Genomic DNA, 22,522 nt, shown 5'->3' on the forward strand with positions numbered 1-22,522 from the left:
CATCTAAAGTTGGTTCGTTTCAGCTGCTGGTAACATTTTAGCATGTTGTTCAAATTGCGATCTTGGGTTTAAGATGTGAGCAAGATCTTTAACATCCGAAGGATATTGTTCCCTCTAAAGAAATATTTATGTACGAAACTGAAATAAAAGAAACCGTAGAGGCGGTAGCGCATTCAAGAAAAATGCAAGCACAACATTAAGGAAAGCCGAAGCATCTTTTCAGTTACAAATGGCACGCAATGCATCTTCAGATGAGCGTTCTGCAGCGCAGGGATTAATTACGCATGTCATACGTTAATGAGCTTTTTGTTCGATTTGTAAATGATCTGGAGAACGTTTACATGCCACGCTTGTTTTTTTCTGAAGAGACGTATGCCAATGGAGCGTTAATCGCCACATAACCTTCAATCTTTTGGCAGATTTCGCAGGAGCATTTACAACAAAAGAGAAAGCTTTTGCATAGTTAATTGCGTCATTTCTCAAGTGTATGTATACTGTATATATAGTGTTAGTAATGTCTTGACGCAAAGGTACAAAGCATGTCTGATGCTCTCCAGATATGCATTTACTTCTAAGTGAGCATTCAGAAATGTTGAAATTAGCATGACGTGCTAATTGGCTCGCCAGGGCCTTGTTGATAGATCAAGCTTTGTTTTCAACAGCTGGCCTCTTAACCCTGGCCATTTGACAAGTTTGGCAACATGTACACTTATTGACTCTCTGGTAGCGGTCTCCATGGAAACTGGAGGTCGCTGGTTGAAGCAGGTGAGCATCAAAGGACGGATGTGGTTGTGATGAGAACAGACAGGCTTTGAATCACATTACACCGGAGACTGGGCAAGCAAACAAATTAACCTGACATCGGGATTCGCTACCTCTTTGATCAGTTTCATTGAAGAGGTGTGTTTGGTTGTTATTTAATCACCCGTTGCAGAAAAACGTCTGGATGGGTCCCCTCAAGGTCTGGTTCAAAAATGTTACACAAGGTGAGAATTAAAAGACTTTACGAAGGCGTTTCTTTAAGCGGGTGATGCAACCCGGATGAGCTTAACACAAGTTTTCTTTTTCTTCAAAAACAGGATACCAGTTACATCAAAATCGTGTGACGGGCAAGTGTTCTCTTCTTATAACCTGTGCATGTGTTGAAGTGAGTTCAAGTGAAATCTGATTGGATGGGAAGATTCTGGCTGCAAGCCTCCTACTGCTTCCTCTGTTTTTTCTTGCTCTCCTGCTCTCTATCTCATGGCTGGGTCAGAATTGATCGCCCATGCTTCATTGCCCTGCAGCTGAACGTTTGGTTGTAAGGCTGTAAAACGGTACGCCAAACACATTCAGGCTGCGTAAAAGGAGCATGCTGGGAAGGTCTGACACCGCATGGATTACTTCAGGTTTACACTGAACCTGATTCTTGCTTCACATGCTTTGGAAGTGACAAAATCAGAAAATAGTAAAACAATGCATCGGATAATGTATTCATGCCGCATCGCACAACATAAAGTTCAAGCGCCAGGATGTCACAGCGGGTGTCGCAGTAAATATTTGATTTTATATTAAATTTGCTTTGCAATACAATTGCTGCTTGCACATTAAATTATATTTCTTGGGAAAATATAGTGTAGTGCAGCTACATAATGCATGGAATATATTCTTAATACAACTGAAATCTTAAGATAAAATGAGATTAAACATAAATATTAGTCGTAGTCAACCTCCAAAAAACCCCCAAAATCGTTCTTTTTTTCTTTATAAGTACATGTAATGATAGATATATATAAATGTTAGTTCATTACCTTTCTCACAGGTGGCTCCACCATAGCTGGGCAGACACAGACATACAAAAGAGTTGATCTCATCGATACAGGTGCCTCCATTCTGACACGGATTGGACTGGCAGTCATCAATATCTGCAAGGACAAAAAGGAAAAGTTCTCAAACAAAACAAAAGGTTCAGCTTGTCTTTAAATTTCTCATCAGATCTGAGATCATAGGTGCTACAAAAACGCCATAACGCAAAGTCTGCGTTCATTAATATTTAAAACGTTACATGTGTCCTGATATTGCTATATTTCCAATTATGCTGACAGGTTGAGAACGCTGCTAATGTAAAAAGTCTTCATGGCATCCGACAAATGAACATGCGCGCCGCACTGGGAATAAAATTACAGTAATAATGAGTTACGCTCTTTTTACAAACACATTCTTCATAGGAGAGGACCATCTGTGAATATTAATTATTTCTATACTCAGGGGGGTTGAACATTTATTTGCTGATCTTGCTTTTAAAATCTAGTGTACACATGCTTTTTTAGGGATTATTTCTGTCTTATGTTTGGTCAAATGTTAGGAAACAATTGGAAATTTTATGAATTTCTTGTTTTATTTGAAAGTAAAACTAGCTATAGATATAGTAACATAGGTTTCCATTTTTGAAATTAACACGTTTGCATTGTTTATATTTTTTATTGAGGTCAAACTTGAAGTTTCATACAACCTAAATGAATATAGTGCACAAGTATTGACTGAATCCATCGAGAAACATCAGCACATTTTGCAGCTGATTCTGAAATGCTTATGCCAGATGTCACAACCACAGCGACTGGCGGCCTCCCGATGTTTCCACACTCATTTTTAAAAACGTTCCCAGCTCTTCCTTTTCCCCAATTTCCATGTCAAAATCCCCCACGCGAACCTGCTGCTCAGCTCCCATAGAGAATGAATTGAAAATGGGGCTCGGCTCAGCGCCGGTGGACTTGACAGTATGCGTATAATACAACTGCCTCTTTCTATCACTGAACTCACAAACCAGTGTACTTCCTGTTTTGTGACATCAACAGGCGTGTGATCAGATATACTGTAACTTGAAAGACTGATAATTAGAACTTGAAGTGAAAGTTGGTGACAGAAAACCGCTGGTCCCCATTGACTTGGTTTTGTGTCCGACCATACCATACTTGAAATGACCAATATTCTTTAAAATATCTTCCTTTGTGTTTTGCAAAAGAAAGAAAGTCATACAGGTTTAAAATGAAAAGAGGGTGAGAAAATTATGACATCATTTTCATTTTGGGGTGAACTATCCCTTTAAATAAAGTTCAGGATAGAAATGCTTTCAAGCAACAATTTCAATTTTTTAAATCAAAAAATAACATCCTTCTGTTCACAAACATACCCAAACATACAGATAAAATGAGACACGGGTCATTATAAGTGTATGCATACATGGGCGTATATAAAGATGTCAAAAGTGCCAAGTGGTCTAAGAGCCTATGGGTCTTACAGTCAAACGCGCTGTCTGCCAAATTGACCCTTTTAGCAACATTTTCGCTGTGCTTACAGCGAGTTACGTCTTAAAAGGATTCTAGCAGATGTGACAAAATCTGAGTTCTGTCAAAATATCAGATCTGTGCATTAGACCTTGCAGTGTAAATGCAGCCCAAGGTTCCGTGTTCCTGTGTTAAAAAAGAAAGCTACTGTAAAGGCGACACAACAGAAAGAAACCGAATCTTGTCTCAAGAATATTTATTTGCATATTACAGTATTTACTATACTATTAAAAAAGTGTATTTAATATCACAATATGTAACTAACTACAGAATTGCTGTATCAGGACAACCACAGAACTCTAAATTCACCCATCTATTCTGCTTATCTGCTTGAGGGCAAAATCAATTAAGACACAGCTGGCATATGAGAACCTCTTGCCTACGAACCATCTGAACGTATCTCCCGGGCTTCGGCGAGGGCAAAGGCACGGGGCGCTGGATCATCTCCACTTTGCCTGGAGTATGAAACATACACGGTTGGATTAATGAGGTTTTAGAGGCAGAAGGAACATGCTGGGATAAAAGAGAAGCTGCCCTGTATCAAAGCAGCACCGAGGCTGATGCTATCTCGAGTCAATGGGCCAGCTGGGTTCACACAGGGAAAGGGTTGGCATGTCTAGACACCCAATGCCGGGATCACGCAGGGTAGATAAGACAGCAGTGCTTGTAGCAGATCTTTAATGGATTTAGTATCAGGTTCCTCTAGTGTAAAATGCATTTTTATGATGGTAGATGCTTTTCACAAGTATATACTGTAAGTACTGTGTATTTTTAAGATGAACAGATGCAGTGTCACTACATTCCAATTATAAATTAAAGTGCATTTATGTTCGAAAGGACACATAATAATATAAAATATTACATAAGAAACAATAAAGCTCAAAATCATTTGGATGAGAAACTATTTGACGGCAAAGAAATAAAGCATCCGTACTACAATGCATATTAAATAAACTAGAGACGAATTAAATTCTAGAAAAAATCCAGAGAGCTGACGAATACGAATTGTACTTGGCTATTCAACACCGTCCCTTAAGACAGACGCCTGACGTTGGCTTTCTGTCCCCCTGAGCGTTTCCGCAGCTCCTGAGGCCCAGCACGGAACGCTATTTCACGTAGGCCAGATTTATGTTTTCAATTTCGGCATCCGTTGGGGCATTTGTAAACGACGTGTTGAATAAAATGTAAACAGCCCTCCCTTCTTTTATAAATGAGACGTCAAATGCAATCAGCTATTTCACGGCCAATGATCCATGCAGCAGGTTTTCCATGGGACCATAGAGTCCACCGTACAATCTAATAACAGCCGAAGAGGAAGAAAATCAATACCGCCAGCAAAGGACTTTCTCCACGAGAGCATGAAACGTTCCCTCGGATGCTATTTTATCACGCTGTGCTCCCGGGTTCAAATAATGATGATTGAAAATGTAAACACTCTGTGACGGTGGCGGACAGCGGCCATTTGCAATGCGTCAACCGTCTGGGGATCGAAGCCTCTGTATCCTCAGGGCTGTTAGCAGCTCAAAGCATTTGCCGAAAGTGTAAAGTAGGCATCGTGGGAGGTGACGGATACCAAAATGCTGTAGACAGGATATAAAAAAACATAGTTCCATTTCAAACGTCACCATTCTAACCTCCCGCTTTCGAAAACTTTCCCCAACACCTGAAGATTTTTGACAAACCAGACATTCCCTCGAAGGATTCGAATTCTAGTTGTTTGCGCCGAACTACATTCGCATCAATTGCATGGACATTCTGAGCGTTCCATGATATAATGTTATCACCTTTTAACATTTGAGAGATAAATTACTCTCTTACACAAGAGCCTGTGTTCTGTTTCTGCTGAATTTCTTCGTCGTAATTGCTCCGACAGAATAGCGAATGGAGCTTAATGGAGAGCGCCTGGGAGTGGGATAATAAGAAGCAGTGGATGACAAAACGAAACCGAAACAACAAAACTTCCTTTCTCTTACGTTCTATTAAGCTCCTGTAATCTCTCGCTCATGGCTGGTAAATGAGGTTGCGGTGTAGGAGAAAGCACGTGGGAACGAAACCTTCTATCGGATTCGGAACATTGATGGAACATTAATTTGTGTTCAAGCAAGTCCTCTTGGGAAGCTCCTGTACATATTATTGTACATTAGAGATACATTTTTACCATATCTGTTGTATTCTATTCTACACTTGAAACTAAAGTACCAACGTATGATAAATTGCTTGCAATTTGCCTCATTTGGATAAAAGCTTCTGCTTAATAACTAAATGTAGTCCTCCAAGTTCACCTAAAATAAAATGTTAACATTTATTGGCCAGACTCGTGCAATGCTTTCGATCAAATATGGGAGTTTTTGAACATCAGGACATGTTTTGAGGATGCACAGGACCGTGATGAGGCAAGATGTTGGTTATAATCAAACACGTACAACAGTAGCCATTCCTCCACTGAGAGGGAAAAAGGTAGATATAGTCGTCCACATCAATACTACCCGGACGTTTCTTCATTAAAAGGATGTCAGACTGCTGACAGTTACAGCTACACCACATGATTGATACATTCAGTACCTCACATGGGTTGTGCTTTAATCAATACACGCTTTTCAGTTATTGATAGTTTGGAAACTTACACTACTGCTCTATATTTTAGGGTCATTTTTTTCCTTTTCCACAACGCACAATGAAATTAAACTCAAAACTATGGAAAAACACAATTGGAAATATTCTAATGATTTTTTTATCAGTTTACCCAATAATGAAAAATCTTTTAGCATTTACTCATGCTCATATTATTTTAAATCTGTTTGAAATTCTTTCTTCTGCAGAACACAAAAAATAGTTTGACCAAACAACATTGCCCCCCGTTTACTTCCATTGTATGAACACAAAACCACAGACATTTCTCAAAATATCTTTGGTGTTCCACAGAAAAAAAGAGTGATACAGGTTTTGAATGACATTGGGGTGAATAAATGATGAGAGTATTTTTATTTTTGGTTGAACTATTCCTTTAAGAAATGTTAGATTTCAGCATCTTCAAATGCATACATTTAAATATAGATATTTAAAAAATATCTATATTTTATCAACAATCAATATTGAGATTGCATTTTGAAGGCGTTCCGATCTATTCAGGATTCTTATTGGCTGCTTAATTAATATTATCCAGTCATCCACTTAAAAATGAAGAAAACTGCATTAATGTAAACTGTTTAAACAACTACACAAATGTCTTCTAATTGTTTAAAGACAAGAACAATTTAAATCCATAACTCCTCAATAATCCATTAACCAGTAGTGTACATCGAATAACCTAGTTAAACAAACATTGAAGGCGGACGTATGTCATTTGACTGCTGTTACAAACATATAACAGGTTCATACCAGCAAAGAGTTTTCTCAAATTAAATTAGACTTGATATAGATTGTTTAATTCACACGTTAATGTTCATGCCGTTGTTAACTCTGTATCTTTAAAAACTTAGAATTGCAGATGGCTGTGAAAGAAGGTCTAAATAAAGTGATGAAACACTCAAGACGCATTTATTCTTTTTCTATCCAACAGTACAGTAATCTGCTCTTCATTAAAAACATGGAATGCATCAACAAATCAAATTAAAGGACATTTTCCCTTGGTTCTCTGGGTCGAATGTGAAGCATTCTGTTTGTACGGGCACACAGTCATACAGGGTCCGGTCCAGCGCTGACAAGGCTACTGCAACAACTCAGAAGCTAATGAGCAGAGGTGTCACAACATTTCAAACCACCGCTTCTCACATCTGACAGCGCCTCTGTTCTCTCGCCGGCGTGGCGAGGTCAGACTCGCTCTCAAAGCTGAATTCAAAGACAAAACATGAGAGAGAGGAAGAACAGAGTGCAGGAAAGGGAAAGGTATCGAGTGAGATTTCCGAGAGCAGATCTGACACCTTAGGCAGTTGCATGGCTCACGGACATGTGGGTTTATTGTGTAAACTCCCAACATTGGCTCCAATTCAATCCACACGGCTTCCGGGATCTAACATGGAAATGAGATATGCTGTATTTCTGGAGTTGGAAAAGAACACTGGTGCATTCTCCATGTGCTTTGAAAGCCGTACAAAAAACCTCATACTTCCTTCAAAATCAACTTAATCAATCAAACTGAGTTGGGGATCAGAAAAGAAAGCGGCGTAGCGCGATGTTTCTCAATCCTGCTTCTGGGAGCCCCAGAGCACTGCATATTTTGGATGTCTCTATTATCTAGCAACCTGATTCTATTCGGCTCACTAGCAGAGCGTGTCTCTGTAATCTCTATAACAGAATTCACATTTTCAGAATTACAACATTTTTGAGTCGGCATGACGTTTAAAACCTGTATATGACTCTTTCTTCCGTGTAACACAATAGAAGATTTTTTGAGAAATGCCTCGCTGGTTTTGTGTCAATACAATGGAAATCAATGGGGTTCAGTGTTGTTTGGTTACCAACATTCCTCAAAATACTCAACGAAAGTCATACAGAACGGGCGGATAAATGAAGAAATGTCTTAAAATGAAACATTGGGAGAAAAAGCATACTTCCAAGCGTTTTGTACATTTTAAATGTGATATTTATGTATTCTTTTTTCATAACAAGCAAATAACAATTAACAAAAATACAGTAGATACAGTATTTTAGATTATTGAGTCACCTGAAATGTAAAATGCTAAAATACGGTAAAAAACACTTCACAGTCAAGGTTTAAGCATTTCTTCTAGCTAAATTTTTCGGCATCTCTTCCTCCATTTCACAGATATGTGTGATGAGCATTTGTGAATTACCGTAAACTTAAAGCACTGGTGCGCAGAGATAAGAGACCCCCCCATACCCCCACCCCATGATTCACTTCCAAAAGTCATATGCAGGACAAAACATCAAGCCTGCCACCGTGAAAAGAGTCTCCAAAACCCAGACACTGACTATATAGGAAATGCATTTCTCTCCAAATGTACAGTAAATGACCAGGCTTTACAAATTCCATCCACAACAGATTGCAGAGAACTTTCGCAGGTGCCATTGCTGAATCAGCAGCCAATCATAGGGCTGCGCGTGTATTTACATCATCCCTCATCTCGGCTGCTTGATAGTAAGCTCCCGGCCAGGGATTAGCGCCAACCCTTATAAATCACACCTAAAAAAGCAAAGCAAAGTCTTGAGGGGAACTAACCTGAGGTGTGTTTGAAAAAGCTGGAATAAAACTCTGACATTGGCCCTGTTGAACAGCGCAGGCATAAACTCCAGCAAGGTGACCATCCAAAAAGTGTTGTTTTCATACAGCAGGTGTTTAAAACTTCTGTGGAGACTTAGGGAGCCAACTTCATAAACGTTTGTTAATCTCCAGCCCGTTTACTTTTGCTCCGCCCCCCACCTGTCTCACGCCGGGGGCTGCCAGCCTGGGCCGCCCTCTACCCGTCTTTGCCAACATTAGTTTGACAGAGCAGATGGACCTGAGGTTGTTTGTGCACACCTGTCCTCTCGGACACATTGAGGGTGTTCGGATCCACAGGTACTTGTCAGTGAATGAGGAATGACTGTCTGTGATTTGTTCATCACTTCTGAATGCAAAACTAAATATGCAAAGGGATGATTAAAGAGCACTATGTATGAGGGGATTGGTTTGGCCACGCGGCCATCAATCAATAGGCACGCTAGTGGGTTTGGATGTTGGTCTCAGTTCTAGGCGATTTTTTTAATTTGTGCATATTTTAGTTCATATTTTACTTTTTTCATCTTTCAAATGCGATTATGGATGAGATGTAGATTATGGCGAAGAACAATAAATTCATGGCACAGAATTTTAAATGCATAAAAATTCAAGAGTTTAGTTTCAGGCCATTTGTATTAACTTAACAAGGCTATAATTTGTTGATGCAATGTTTCGCCAAAAGACAACGACATCATTATTTACTGCAACTGCTTTGCTGCATTTTTATTTTGCTGTCATTAATTTTCAGACTGGGAAAAATCCCATACAAAAATGCTGTAATTTCGGACGGCTTGTATTGTAGTTTGCATTTTGGGGCAGTAGCCCGGAGAGGGTGTGCTAGTGACGGTTGTTTTCGATCAAGACATTGCTTACATTTGAGTTAGTCTGGGACTAGACTTAAAGGGATACTTCACCCAGAAATGAGATTAGATTGTTCGAACCTGTATAAATGTCTGATATAATGTCTGTATAAACACACAGGAAGAAATGTGGAAAAATGTCAGATCTCATCCACCATTTCATGCCATAGTATGGAAAATAAATCTAAAGTAGTAAATCAAGGGTGAGAATTGACAATCTTCTAGGTATGTTCCTGTGTTTTCAGCAGAACAAAGAAATGTATACAGGTATGGAACAAAGGGAATAAATGATGACAGAATTTTCATTTTTGGGTGAAGTATCCCTTTAAGCCGAGTCTTGATAGAAAACAACTTGCACTGGCATATCTTAAAATATATCAGTGCGATTGTTATGTCTCAAGATGCACACCAGTAATGTTTTTTTGTAAAGTATGTTTTTAAAAACGTATGTTTTAAATATCCTAATTTAACTAAGGCCTAGTCCTGGTTTAGAGTAATCCCTGTACAGTAAACCGGCCATTATAGAGTTTCACATTCGCTTTATTTTTGTTAAATGAAAATATGACAATATTTTATATATACATAAATGAAATAAAAATCGTAGAAGGGCCTGACTTGAATGCAACACACAGCCGCACATCAGTTTTATTTTGGTACACTAAATATAATGTTGTTTTTGAGTTGCGCCCCGAGCAAGGCCTCCGTGTTCCTTTTGATTCTTGTCTACGGTTTTGTATCTTCACAAACACACTGGCAATGTGTCCTGCGTCTGGCAATATGTTCAGTGTTTGTTGGTGTGGTGGGACTGAAGAGCTGTGGAAGAACAGTGCATACGGGGTTAAGGGTGGAGAAAATATGCGATAGTCTGATGGAGGCGATGAAATGTATTACTGGAAAAAAGGCTTGGGGGACAGAAGTGTGGCTTTCACTCCATTTTGGCAGTGCATTGCAATTTTCATACAGCCTTTCTGGCAAATAACAACAGGCCAGGGGGAGAGGGGTTGGGGGAGCAGCGCTGAGAGCAAGCTTTGAATAGTGAAGTGAAAAAAATATATACAGTGTAACAGAACATTTTGTATATCAAAAATATATATATTTATGAAGAGTATAGCTGTAAAAATCGGTAAGCTACAACCGAGACAACAGACATACATGTATATAATATTATTACAGTAATATATTAATATATACTTTATTATAATAAATGATGTTCAAAATCCCAAAAATGGCACCTGGTGGGACTCAATTCAGACCCATCAAATGCCAATGTAACCCTTTCAAGTATATATGATTGTGGGTGAGATTGAATTGCTTCTCAGCCTACACATATCGACTGTTTGAAACAAAGTATATTGAGACGGATTCAGATGCGTTTGTTTTGAATCAATGAAGATCGGTCTCTCCTGGAAATAGATAAATGTGTGAGTGTTTTAAAATAATTTAAATAGTGCAAATAGAGTTTTACAACTGACAATTGCTCCCACATTGTCGATGGCTGTAAATAAATCTGATGGACACCATTTGCAGATGGTTTTGTCAAACCTTAACGTATACATTTATTCATTTGACAGACCCTTTTATCCAAAGCGACTTACAAGAAGTAGAGCGTATAAACATTTTGTCAACACGCTAAACAGTACCGTTAGTTTACAAGGCCATGCTACTAGGAGAATTAAAGCTGGGGTGAGCAAAGGGGAGAATGAACAACAAGATCCTTTTAGACACAAGACATAGACAGTTATTGGTTAGTCCAATCTATGCTTGACCGGTATGTTTTTTGAAAGTAGAGAAGGATTCTGCAGTTCGGCAAGACATGCACCGGAATACATTAAAACATGAAACCAATAAAACTCAGATTTTAAAACGTCACGCCCCAGAGACATCCGCTGGATCACGCGTATCAATGTAAACTAGACATGCACTGAAATATCGGCCAATAATCGGTATCTTTCGATAAAAGCTATTTTTCACACAATCGCCCAAGAGTTTGAAAACAGCCTATGATTAGTTCCGATATGTCCTGTCAATCAAATGAGGACAGAAAAATGCAATAATTTAATTTCTGTATATAGAAAATTTCAAAAACATCACCAGTTTGATATTCAATATTAACAGTCATTATATGAATTGATTAACAGAAAGTTAAGAATTATTAAGTCGATCTCCAATATCGATATCGACAGATATTACTCTGAACAATCGGCTATCGGTATCGGTGGAGAAATTTAGTAACAGTGCATCTTTACTATAAAGGCTAAGCAAGTACAGCAATCCAAGACAATCTATATATATCTGGCCAATTCACCCCACACGAAACCATGAACTTTCCACCAACTTTCTAAATAATTCAAAAGGAGGCGTCTCATTCCACCTAAAGTATCGCCCCGAGTATCTCCACGGACGATGATGGACAGGCCCGTGTGGTCGGTGTCAGCATGTGGCACGTCTAAAGGAAGTGATCTTGTCCCTGCCCTGAACCTCTTTGCTATTCTCATAAATGTTTCAATTGCCGGGCAGATGCATGGTCAATAAATTATGCAAGGATGCTAAATGTCTCTTCCCAAATAACTGTGGAGGCCGAGCGTGAGTCCCAAAGGGTATTGTGTTGCAGATTAGCCAGGTTTTATCATAATCACAAGATTTATATCTTGTTGGCATGATATTCTCACAGCTTCTTACTGTATTGTTTGGGTCTATTGCTTTATGCAAGTCTGTTAGGCTTTTGATCACAAAAATCGTATGTAACATAATATGCCTCAATAGATCGATAACAATTTATATTATTATTCCTGTTAGAAGCGCAAACGCTGTGAGACAAGTTATGAACCGAACCTTAATGCTTGTTCAAATCCTCCTAGCATTAGCAACATCATAAGCGACGCTTCCCTTAGCAAGCAGCTTTCTATGACTATGAATACACATAAAGAAGAAGAATTTCTTTGCATAATTCACATTTCTTTGTTCTGCTGACATGGCGACTGGGATCGAGTGTTAGGTCAGTATAAATCTGGTCAACAATTTGCAGTAATAAGCAATTAACCTCCTGCCTTTGGCTGTAATTAATGTGACACACATCGCTAACACAAAATCCCTTCACAAATGCTCCGGCAAAAGCCAATTACCAAATCACCTAAAGAAATCAACAAACGCTTAAAAATATGAGTTAAATAAACACAACTTTTTTCTTCAGAATGTCATTAAGACAAAACCAGTGACTCCCCGAGGCTGTGCAGAATAAACAAATTAGTATTTGTGATTTGAATCCATAAACATGCTATTAGCGAACGCAGGGGTTAGCATCGCATCATAACGCTTATTGGCACGAGTGCTAAGATGGATTGACTGTTTGTTGTGGTTTTGCATAATTCACATATCGACTGTGCAGTTGCTGTGTGAAATGACTGATAATGAGACCCGGGATAATTCAGCTTTGCTAACCTTTAACCTCACCACCATAACACAGCTGTGACCCTTGGCACGTTGACGCCTCTTCCATTACGCTGCGGCAATAACACCTTATTATATCCGTCTGTTTTTTTTTACAACGGCCATGAGGCGAATCAGCGAGCCCTATTGTGTCGGTGGAAACACACATGCAAAGACACCTTACATGATATTTTCTTAAAGTGATGATTTATCCAAAAATGTATCACCCTCTTGACATTTTAAAACCTGTATGACTTTCTTTCGTCTGCAGAACACAAAACATATATTTTGAAGAAATCTACTATCCCTTTAATAAATGTCTCTCTTCCTCCGTTCTGTACTGTAGCACAGCCTTGTTCACAACACACTCTCGTTTCGCAAAATCTGTCGATCTGCAGTCTAGCTCCCTCTTCACCCGCTTCTGTTCTTATTTGACAGAGAAGAATGAGCTGTGTTCAGTGCTGTCAGATCGCGCAAACGCTACCAGTACATGCCGCTGAGCAGGATGAACTTGGGTCGTTCTGCCTCCATAGATCTAAATACCTAGATGCTGTTTAATTTAACTGTTCCAATTACTGCAACGCATCTGCCATATTGAAAGAATCAAGGTCCACCATAAACGCATGTGCGAGAAAACGCGCAGCGTGGAACAGCTGGCTTTAACACATGCTTGTCATAACAGTTTGTGTAACAGTTTAAAAGCTTCTTTATACAAAAAATATAGATTTTAGAAAGGGGGCCTAACGCAAAAGGTTCATCATATTTGGGGGGCCTTGGCATGAAAAGTCTGATCTATACTGTATAATGCATTTGCAGTGGATTATATGATCCAGTTAACTGTTCAAACTATATTATATAAACACTGAACCTGAAATTTTGACCCATCCAAGATGGCAGATCTAAACTCAGCATCTATGTTATAACAACTATGTCTACAGAACTACGTCGACATATCAATACAAACTGTCAAGCCACTCATGAATTACATTTAAGTGGACATTTTGAAGCCCTTGTCATGCTAATAATTATATCCAGGTTTAGCCTTCTGCATAAATTCAACCTTTGAGATGCTGTGTGGCTCCTTCAAAAGTCCTTGACCTCTTATGCCGACCCTCGACCCCTCATTTAATTTACTCACCGATCTCGCAGCTCTCTCCAGAATAACCCTGAGGGCAAAGACAACTATAGCCCTCCCCCTCCATCAGACAGCTCCCACCGTGCAGGCACGGGTTGGTCTCGCAAGGGTCCAGCTCCGCTGTAGAAAGAAAAGAAATGAGAGTTAAACATTGGACAGCAGATAGAAAACTTCATGGCTAAGACTGGCAACTGGACCTTGAAGCTTATATGGACGTACAGGTTCGAATCCGGCCTGCGTCTGACCCCATTAGAGCTCAGCTGAACGTTCCTTTTAAACTTTTAATTGTCAAAAAAAAATAAATGACTTTCAACAAGGTGAGAGATTAGCACAAGTTAAATGTCATTCCCCCTTCATCATGACAGATGATCCGCAGGGAAGGACAATGCGATTCACAATGTCTGCCTCTGATGATCCCAGCCTTCATAAATTATCCCATCATCGCCTGCAGTATCGCCCTGCGCTTTCCTGTTTTTTTATCACCGTCCCGTTCTCGGGCCATAAACACACATTATTCCTGCGAGCTATAACTCTTGAGAAACCTGCGTGGTGAAATGTTTTGGGGTGTGGTAATAAATGAAAAATCTCAGAGATTAAGTCATAATTACATCAAAAGGTAGAACTTTCACAAGGACGTTTCTGAAGTGCCCGGCTCTCCCGCCTGGCGTTGTAAATTGATTAAGTGCTGTTTTATAATCTGTTTCTAACCGGCAGAGGCAATCTGACAGTGCATCAAACACACTTCGTCTCCTCCGGAATAATTCGTGTAATTATTTACAGCGGGGGAGATGAATCGCAGCACGGACAGGTGAAAAAGATCGGTGTGAGGCTCAAGGTGTGTTGGAGATGGAGTTGAAGCGCGTTCATATCGAGTTTTACTTTGTTCGAGGCCTTGGGAACTCTTAGACGGGAATGAACTGTAAGAGGAAAAACAAACGAAACAAACATTGCTTTCTGTCTGCGGTGACAGCTTGTTTTATTCCGTCCTCTAGGAGATTTTTTCTTTAAATGCACCAGCTCTAAGGAAAACAAATACAAAAATGACGTGTAATAAAACAAACTCGGAATCAAAGAGAAAACAGTTTGAGAGGGAGAAAAGCATGAAAGCAGATTAGAGAATTGAAGGTTGTGTGCTGTAGTTGCTGTTTTTAGAATCACTGGGGTTTATTCATAAAATGTATACGCAAACCAGTGACAGTTGTTTATTCTGTTATCTTTATTTTCAATAGTTATATTTTATATTAAATAAACATTTTTATTTATTATCTTGTCAAATAAACCTGTAAAAACAATATTATTCTGGCAGCTGGGGCACCAGAACATGTTTTTTCACACAACTTGTACATTTTTAGTAGTATATTTCTGTAATTTTACTGTATTATAATTGTTTTATCTTTATAGTTTAATTTTATTATATATATATTTTTTTCTAACAAACCCATTATAATAAATATGCCCTTCCTACCAGTCTAACATGTAGGGAGACAGAAAATAAATAAAGTTGTTCCACAGCCAGAAGCTGTCAATCTATACTGGATGTGTCAATATTACCATTTAAAATCGCTCCCAAATAGTTTAAAGGCCTTTATATGAATAAGAACGTGATTGTATAATGTAACGCCAGACAATGATGCAGCGTTAATGCTGTTAAAACTTTTTAAGGAATTAATTAAATGCATTAACGTTGACAACCATAATTGTATTATATTTTTAGAAAGTTATATGTTATTTTACACCCACCTTTAAAAATACGTAAAAAAATCTTGTAAAGTGAAACCGTAAAATTTCCTAAAACTTGTTTTTCACAGTGTATGTTATATATTTTAAATGATACTATATCAGTTATCCTTATAATTGTATAGTTATAATTTATATTTTATTTATTGTATATTATGTATCATCAGTTGTATTTATTATTTTTTAATATATATATATATATATATATATATATATATATATATTATCAGTTATCTTTATAGTTATCATTTAATTTTAAGTTATTTAAATTATATCATTTATATGTATTATCTTTATAGTATATATTTAGTCAACAAGACAACTTTTATAAATAAGTACGTAAATGATTTAGGAACCTTTGGACGAGGCACACTATTACAAATGTTTACATTTCTACCCACCGGATAAGCCCAAACATCAATACTTTCAATACAACCAAATAAACCATTATAAAACCTACAAAACAATAGATAGGCCTTTATCGCACCTTCTATGGAAACATCACAAACAACAATAGCAGGAACTTCATGAAGGACAAATCTGAAAGTCAGAAACTGGATGTTCACATCATTTATATTTGCATTATTTCAATCGTTCTTTTAAACCAAAGACACCAGACAGCATAAACCCCCAGTTGTACGTCTGAGATTGACGAGTGTTTGACACATGGGTGACTGCTGCTTCATACCAGGAAAGAACGGATAAACATTCCCCCGCTATCTCATGAGTTTTCGAAGCCAGCCGGGCTCTCATAGTCCGAGGCTTTTGTGAATTCTCCAGCGACACAAAGATTTGCATTGACCACTTTAATGAATGCCGCCCCGGATCCAAAACTCCTCTTATTCTCAGCTCTATCGCCGCGACAGAGTTCAAGGACTCCTCACCATCATCCTGATGAAATAAACTCTTCAGCACCCTCTCGAGAGCTTTTTCATCCCAAATCCCGTCAAATGGATAATCTCTGAGAGCTCTCTTGGTTAAACTTGGACCGGTGCGGAAGAAAAAGACATTTGGTTCCTGAACAATTAGTCCCATCGTAGGCCATTTCACTGTTCTCATTTACTCCCTTAGCTGTGGATAATGATGAGATGTACAGTACATTACATAAACGGATCAATAACCACAAAAGAAGCGCATCTTTCTCCTTCGAACCGTGTGCATGTGTTTGTATATTGTGAATGTGCTCTTGAGAGAGGAACTGAGGTAGCGGCCGTGTAGGAGGCTGGGTAAACAGACAAACAGGAACGTGGGACTGCGATGCGAGCGATAGAAGTTAAAAGCTTTTTCTGTTTTGTGCTGTTGGCTTATGATTAATTACAGAGAGAGCTTAAAATAGTTGCCGCTCCCCAATTCTGTCTCTTTCTATTTTCTTATGTGACTTTTTTGTTGAAGTCCCCAACGCTGGTGAAAACAGCTCTCTTTATCATGTGGTGTGAAGTCTCGGCAGACAGCAAATGGATTTGTAAACAACTGGACTGTGCGGACTATCAACACGACTCGATCTAAGTGAATAATGCTTCATTTATCATCATAAACACTAACAAGAGAAAGAACCTCGATGAGCGTGCCCGTATTGTAGCTTCTATTGTTTCTCTGAATCTCAGTATACGCGCTAGTTAAATGGGTCCGTTTACCCAAAACTGAAAATTCTTTATGTCATTTCAAACCTGAACGACTTTCTTTCATCTGCTGAACATATAAGAAGATATGTTGAAGAACGTTGGTAACCACACACCATTGGCCTCCAGTGACTTCCATTGTATGAACAAAACATTTCTCAAAATATCTTCTTTTGTGTTCCGTAGAAAAAGAGTCATATACAGGTTTTTAAAAATTCCATGAGGTGGAATAAATAATCCATGAATCCATAATTTTGGGTGAACTATCCCTTCAAAAATAAACATAGTGAAGAACAATACTGGGTTAATCCTCAACAGGCACGAAAAAATACGAAAAAAAATACGAACCAAAAATGTTCTCAATTCCCATCCATAGCCAGTCAAGGCCATTGAAGCTAGTAACAGCATCCATATGAGAACGATAACAAGTCTGCCTGTAAAAAAGCAGTGAACTTTTAAGAGCGAGATAAGCTACTCCCCTTCAACACAAGAACTGACCCATAAAAATGTGATCTCAATTCTCGTAAAAACATCTCAAGCTCGAGTCTCGCAGAAGAGAAGTGACCTCTGGGAAAATAAAGTGCTAATACTGTGTGACTTGATTCAGCCTGTGGTGCATACCTTCCATTCTCTCATAAACAAGAGATTTATGAGAGACACAAGAGATGCTTATCGTGCTATACCCAAGATAAGCGAGAAGAGGGTACCGTTGAATTTCTAGTTATAGATCTTTGTAGATATTCACAAACAATAGAGCAAATAAAAATGATCTCTCTCCTGGAATAAAGATCAGAAAGAACTTCATACAGATGAATTCATTTTCCCCACCACGATCATTACCAAGCCGTGCAATATTTACCTTTTTAATCAAACAAGAGGAACTTACAAAATACACAGAGCCTGGAGTATTAACCCAGTCTCACTGTTTGCCAAATGCTAACGCTTATAAATCCCCATCTAATGATCTTCTGCTCCTTGGGAGAATGGCGCTTTTCACGGCGCAGGATGTAAAACCCGCACAGCTAGATTCAGCCGTTAACAAGCGAAACGCCATTTAAGTGATTTGCGAAAAACAGCGTGTAAAAACTACACTTGGACATAAATCAACCAATATTTGGAATCGCGTTTTTGCAGATTTTTCAGGATTTAAGCCCTGCTTTCAGCGAACCAATAATCGGCAACTATTGCAGTGAACAAAACTGCTGTGGGTGTGTGCATCATTAAGCCAATTAAATGCTACAATTAGTCACAATATAAACGAGATTACAGTGAACACTGCAGAAAAAATGGAAAGAAATATGATCTGTGTTACAAATCTGTTACAAATGTTCACAACCGTGACTTCCTGTAAACCTTTAAATTAGTTGGGCATGTTTCTCGATGTGTGAAACCTTGCAGTCTGGCAGTGCTGAGACCGTTGACGTGAATGAGTATTTAGATACTCATATTATAGAGAGGTATAAAATGCTCATATTTGTTCATTTCTGTGTCATTAAGTGTCATTACATTTTCTAAGAACAATTATACTTAGAAATCGAAGAAATAATAGCGTTGACTGGTTAAGGCATTTTTACATAAAGCAGCGTTCTGATACTGAATCTGCCAAATCTAATATCAAGGTTTATGTCAACGTGACTCAATGCTGCAGAACGTCTCGCCGTAAAAAAAATAACCTAAAATCCTGCACCCAGGGATTATGTCGCCTCAAAGCGAATATGAATCATACAGACAAAAGTCGACCACGTCAAAAAGCTTGATGCATTAATTCCTCTATATTTGTACCTGCGAGCGGTTTTTAAATAAACCAGATAAACGGTGAGAAAAACCTAACAATTCTCACAAAATCCTCAAAGGCTTTTGTGGTCAAAAGTAAGAAAGGTTTAAAGGCGCAAATCTAGCGTGAAAATGGTAAAATAATCCTGACACCAAACACGTTCTAATAATATCCCCGTCTTAACATACCTCAGCACTAAAAGAAAAAGATTAAAGTCTGGTGTCACACGCATCCTGAGATTTGCATAATTCTTGAAACCTCACATTAAGGAGCTGTAGACTTAGAAAGGGATTCGATTTCATCAGATTTCCACTAGATTTCGTCTACGAAAAAGAGCGGCATTAGTTCTATTGTTAGTCTCCGAACAGAATCTGACACGGTGTTAATGGGTGAAGCTTTTTTGCCCTCAAGACTTGTTGTTGTTCGCAACTCCTCTCTCCATCTTTAATTTTTCCGTCTCGGAACATCTGATGTGCCCTGTGCTTTGAGAACTTCCTGTCAGCTTGCATCTAAAGAGCTTTCCTATGCACAAAACATATGTGTAAACACCTCGGAGCACATGCACGATGCTCCACACATCTGTGTGCAACAGATACTATAAAGCGTGTTAAATGCTGCGGCTCGTTCTCTCTCCAACTGATGAAATGCCATGTTGCTAAAATAAGCATCTCGGTGAGGTGTGGAGGGAGCAGGAGGTGTCTGAGCTATTCAGCTCAGGAAAGATGCAGTCCTGAAGTTCCCTGTCAGTAGGGAACCTGAAGCCGTGCGTACGATCAGATAGCAGAGGATGCTTCATCACACCGTTACGACTTCAATGCAGGTCAGCGAGACTGGCGATGAGCCGGTTCTTATCGGGAACAATTTCTGACCTGACAGAATAACATTCAGCACTGGATGATGAAAAACATGTTCGGATTATGAGTTTGTAATTTATGACTGGAATAATAAAATGAGGCAATGGTTGCTGTGTATTCTGTTGCGGGAAGGTTTGAGATCCAGCATGCCTCAATGCCTCTTAAGAACAGGCACTAATGTTCAATTAGCAAATAAAATATAATCACAGAAAACCTCAAAACACTTCATGCTCTGACATTTTAATGTTTACAGTTCCTTAAGTGCACACATGTAACAAACATCACAGTTTCTGATACAGCTACACGAGACCCCCCCAGTGCACCATGTAGGCGGTGAGACGGTAAACAAACCTTCTGAAGGAGGGGTGATGTTCCCTGAAGAGAGCTGGCAGCTTGGTTAGCTGCAAGTACAACTGTTAGTTGTCGACAAACAGTAGTAGAGCTCTCCGCTCACATAATCAAAGCCCGAACGCAGCACGCTTAGCTACCATGGTGACGGGATGGTGCGATGAAAGGATTCAAGCTTGTTTTCTCACCCGTGTTGCGATCATTATCTGAGCTGAACTGTGTTTTTAGGGCTAGCGTGAAACACTCGGATTCGCAGCATACCCTATGAAGTGGACCGGGTTACACGCAACGTGTACTGCTTCGGCATCATGGGGGAAAATGCATTCCGAGCCCTGAAAGTTCAAGGGAGTTAGATGCTAAGGTTGCTAAAGCAACTTAAAGGTCCAGTGTACGAGATTTAGCAGCATCTAGCGGTGAGGTTGGAAATTGCAACCAACGGCTCACTCCAACGCCATCATCATTTAGGGAGTCTGCTGTGATTGGTCAAACGCGTTCATCATGTGTCACAAATGGAACGCCATTTTAGAGACTTGGACTAGGTCACGTCTCGTTTGCGTGATTCGGACTTTGTTATTCATTTACCTTCAGATTACAACTTGGCAGACTGCTTACTTTCAAACACGGCAACATAACACACTGCATGAAATGTAATTTTCATGATCTAATATTACTTACTCTTTAAAATATCTTAGCAGATTTTAAAATGCTAGTTCCTACTTTGGTAAATTGGACCAAATGGGGACACCAAAAAATCCTTTCCCAAAGACACAAAGTTAAGAGTAGAGATGTTGTTCCTCACATAATTTACTCCTGTGATCATATATTCAATGTGTGCTACCTTACACAATGACTCCAGAAGGCAAATTGATCAGTCTTAAAGAGTAAGTAACATTAGATCATGAAAATTACATTTTTCAAACGACACCAGAGGACTATAACCCAAGAGTTTTACCAAAGATTGCTTCAATAATCTTGGTACGTTCACTGCAGGATATGTTAAACGACTGTGCTTGAAATAGGGGGAAATACCAACTCTATCTGGAACTGTTAGCTCCACTGAATCACAACATGAAAGCGTGAATGTTTATTTTTGTCTTACTCTAACTAAAAAATATTTGTGTACCTTATGTCTGTGTTTAGCTAATGCATATAACACTAACGTTAACATGTACCGTTATTTCTGGGGTATTACAGTTTGTTTAGCCAGCTACGAACTCGGCTAATTTAAGTGTTCAATCTAGTGGAGTACAATCTGTATTGTAATATTATCTGAAGATACGAACACCGTACACTGTATGCCGTGTGAACTAGTCCAAGTATTATACTGTTATCGAAGTGTAAATGTACTTTTTCCAACTATATAGATATAAAACTAAAATAATTTTTTATAACGTTGACTTTCTGAAATGCTCTATGTAACATAACAACGTACATTCAAGACGAAACAATAGTATTACTAACGTGTTAAGTAAAAATTATATTTATTTCAATGATGAGCAAAAGCACAACATGCATGTTGTCACACTGGAAGTTTTGATGACAAGACTTGTCACTTGCCACTGAGAAACATCGCCCTCCAGGCGAGCTGAACTTTCTTGTTGATGACCGTCTTCGGATGTTTCTTCGTCAGACTCGGCCTCAAACTGCTATCTATACACTATATATAATATACAACCACCTATAAACCGTAATCCAGTAATGATGACACATGATGAACGCGTTTCAATCACAACAGACTACACCATCTGACCAATCACAAGACACTAAGCTCACGGATAAGAGGGGATTCGACGGATGATTCATGAAACAAATCATTTGAGAGCCAGTCAAGAAGTAAGTTAAGAATAACTGACTATTATTACGACATAACAGTGTTTATACACCTTGTATGTACATAAACTTGTTGTTGGACACTCCATAAAACACCTTAAACATCCAATGTTACAAACTCTTTAAAACGCTGGAGGATAATAACTCACAGGTTTTCAACTGTCTGTCTGAACGCCATATTGAGATTCCATATTTACTGTCTGACAGTAACAGACTCTACGTGTCGGCCGAAACCAACTCAAATACAGTACAAAACCAAATGCACGTGAAGCTTCAAAATAGATAAACCGTCAATGAATTGCTCATATTTACAACAAAAATACTCTTTTACAAACAAGTAAACCAAAGATTCTTTAAATTAAATAACTCAACATCATTTTCAAACAAAAACAAAACCT

At 38.7% G+C, this 22,522-nt stretch overlaps 1 protein-coding gene across 1 annotated transcript in view; it reads right to left on the bottom strand.

The window, feature by feature from the left end:
* Positions 1-22,522, bottom strand: part of ncanb (neurocan b) — a gene marked incomplete at both ends in the record, with an annotated part of 59,803 nt that overhangs the window by 18,462 nt on the left and 18,819 nt on the right. Inside the window, 2 exons of the mRNA XM_079471913.1 lie at positions 1,791-1,904; positions 13,966-14,082. Coding sequence (XP_079328039.1) covers positions 1,791-1,904; positions 13,966-14,082 — 231 coding nt within the window. The remainder of the gene's footprint in view (positions 1-1,790; positions 1,905-13,965; positions 14,083-22,522) is intronic.

This window comes from Barbatula barbatula (assembly GCF_947034865.1).
Source record: "Barbatula barbatula genome assembly, chromosome: 13".
NCBI classification, from domain to species: domain Eukaryota; kingdom Metazoa; phylum Chordata; class Actinopteri; order Cypriniformes; family Nemacheilidae; genus Barbatula; species Barbatula barbatula.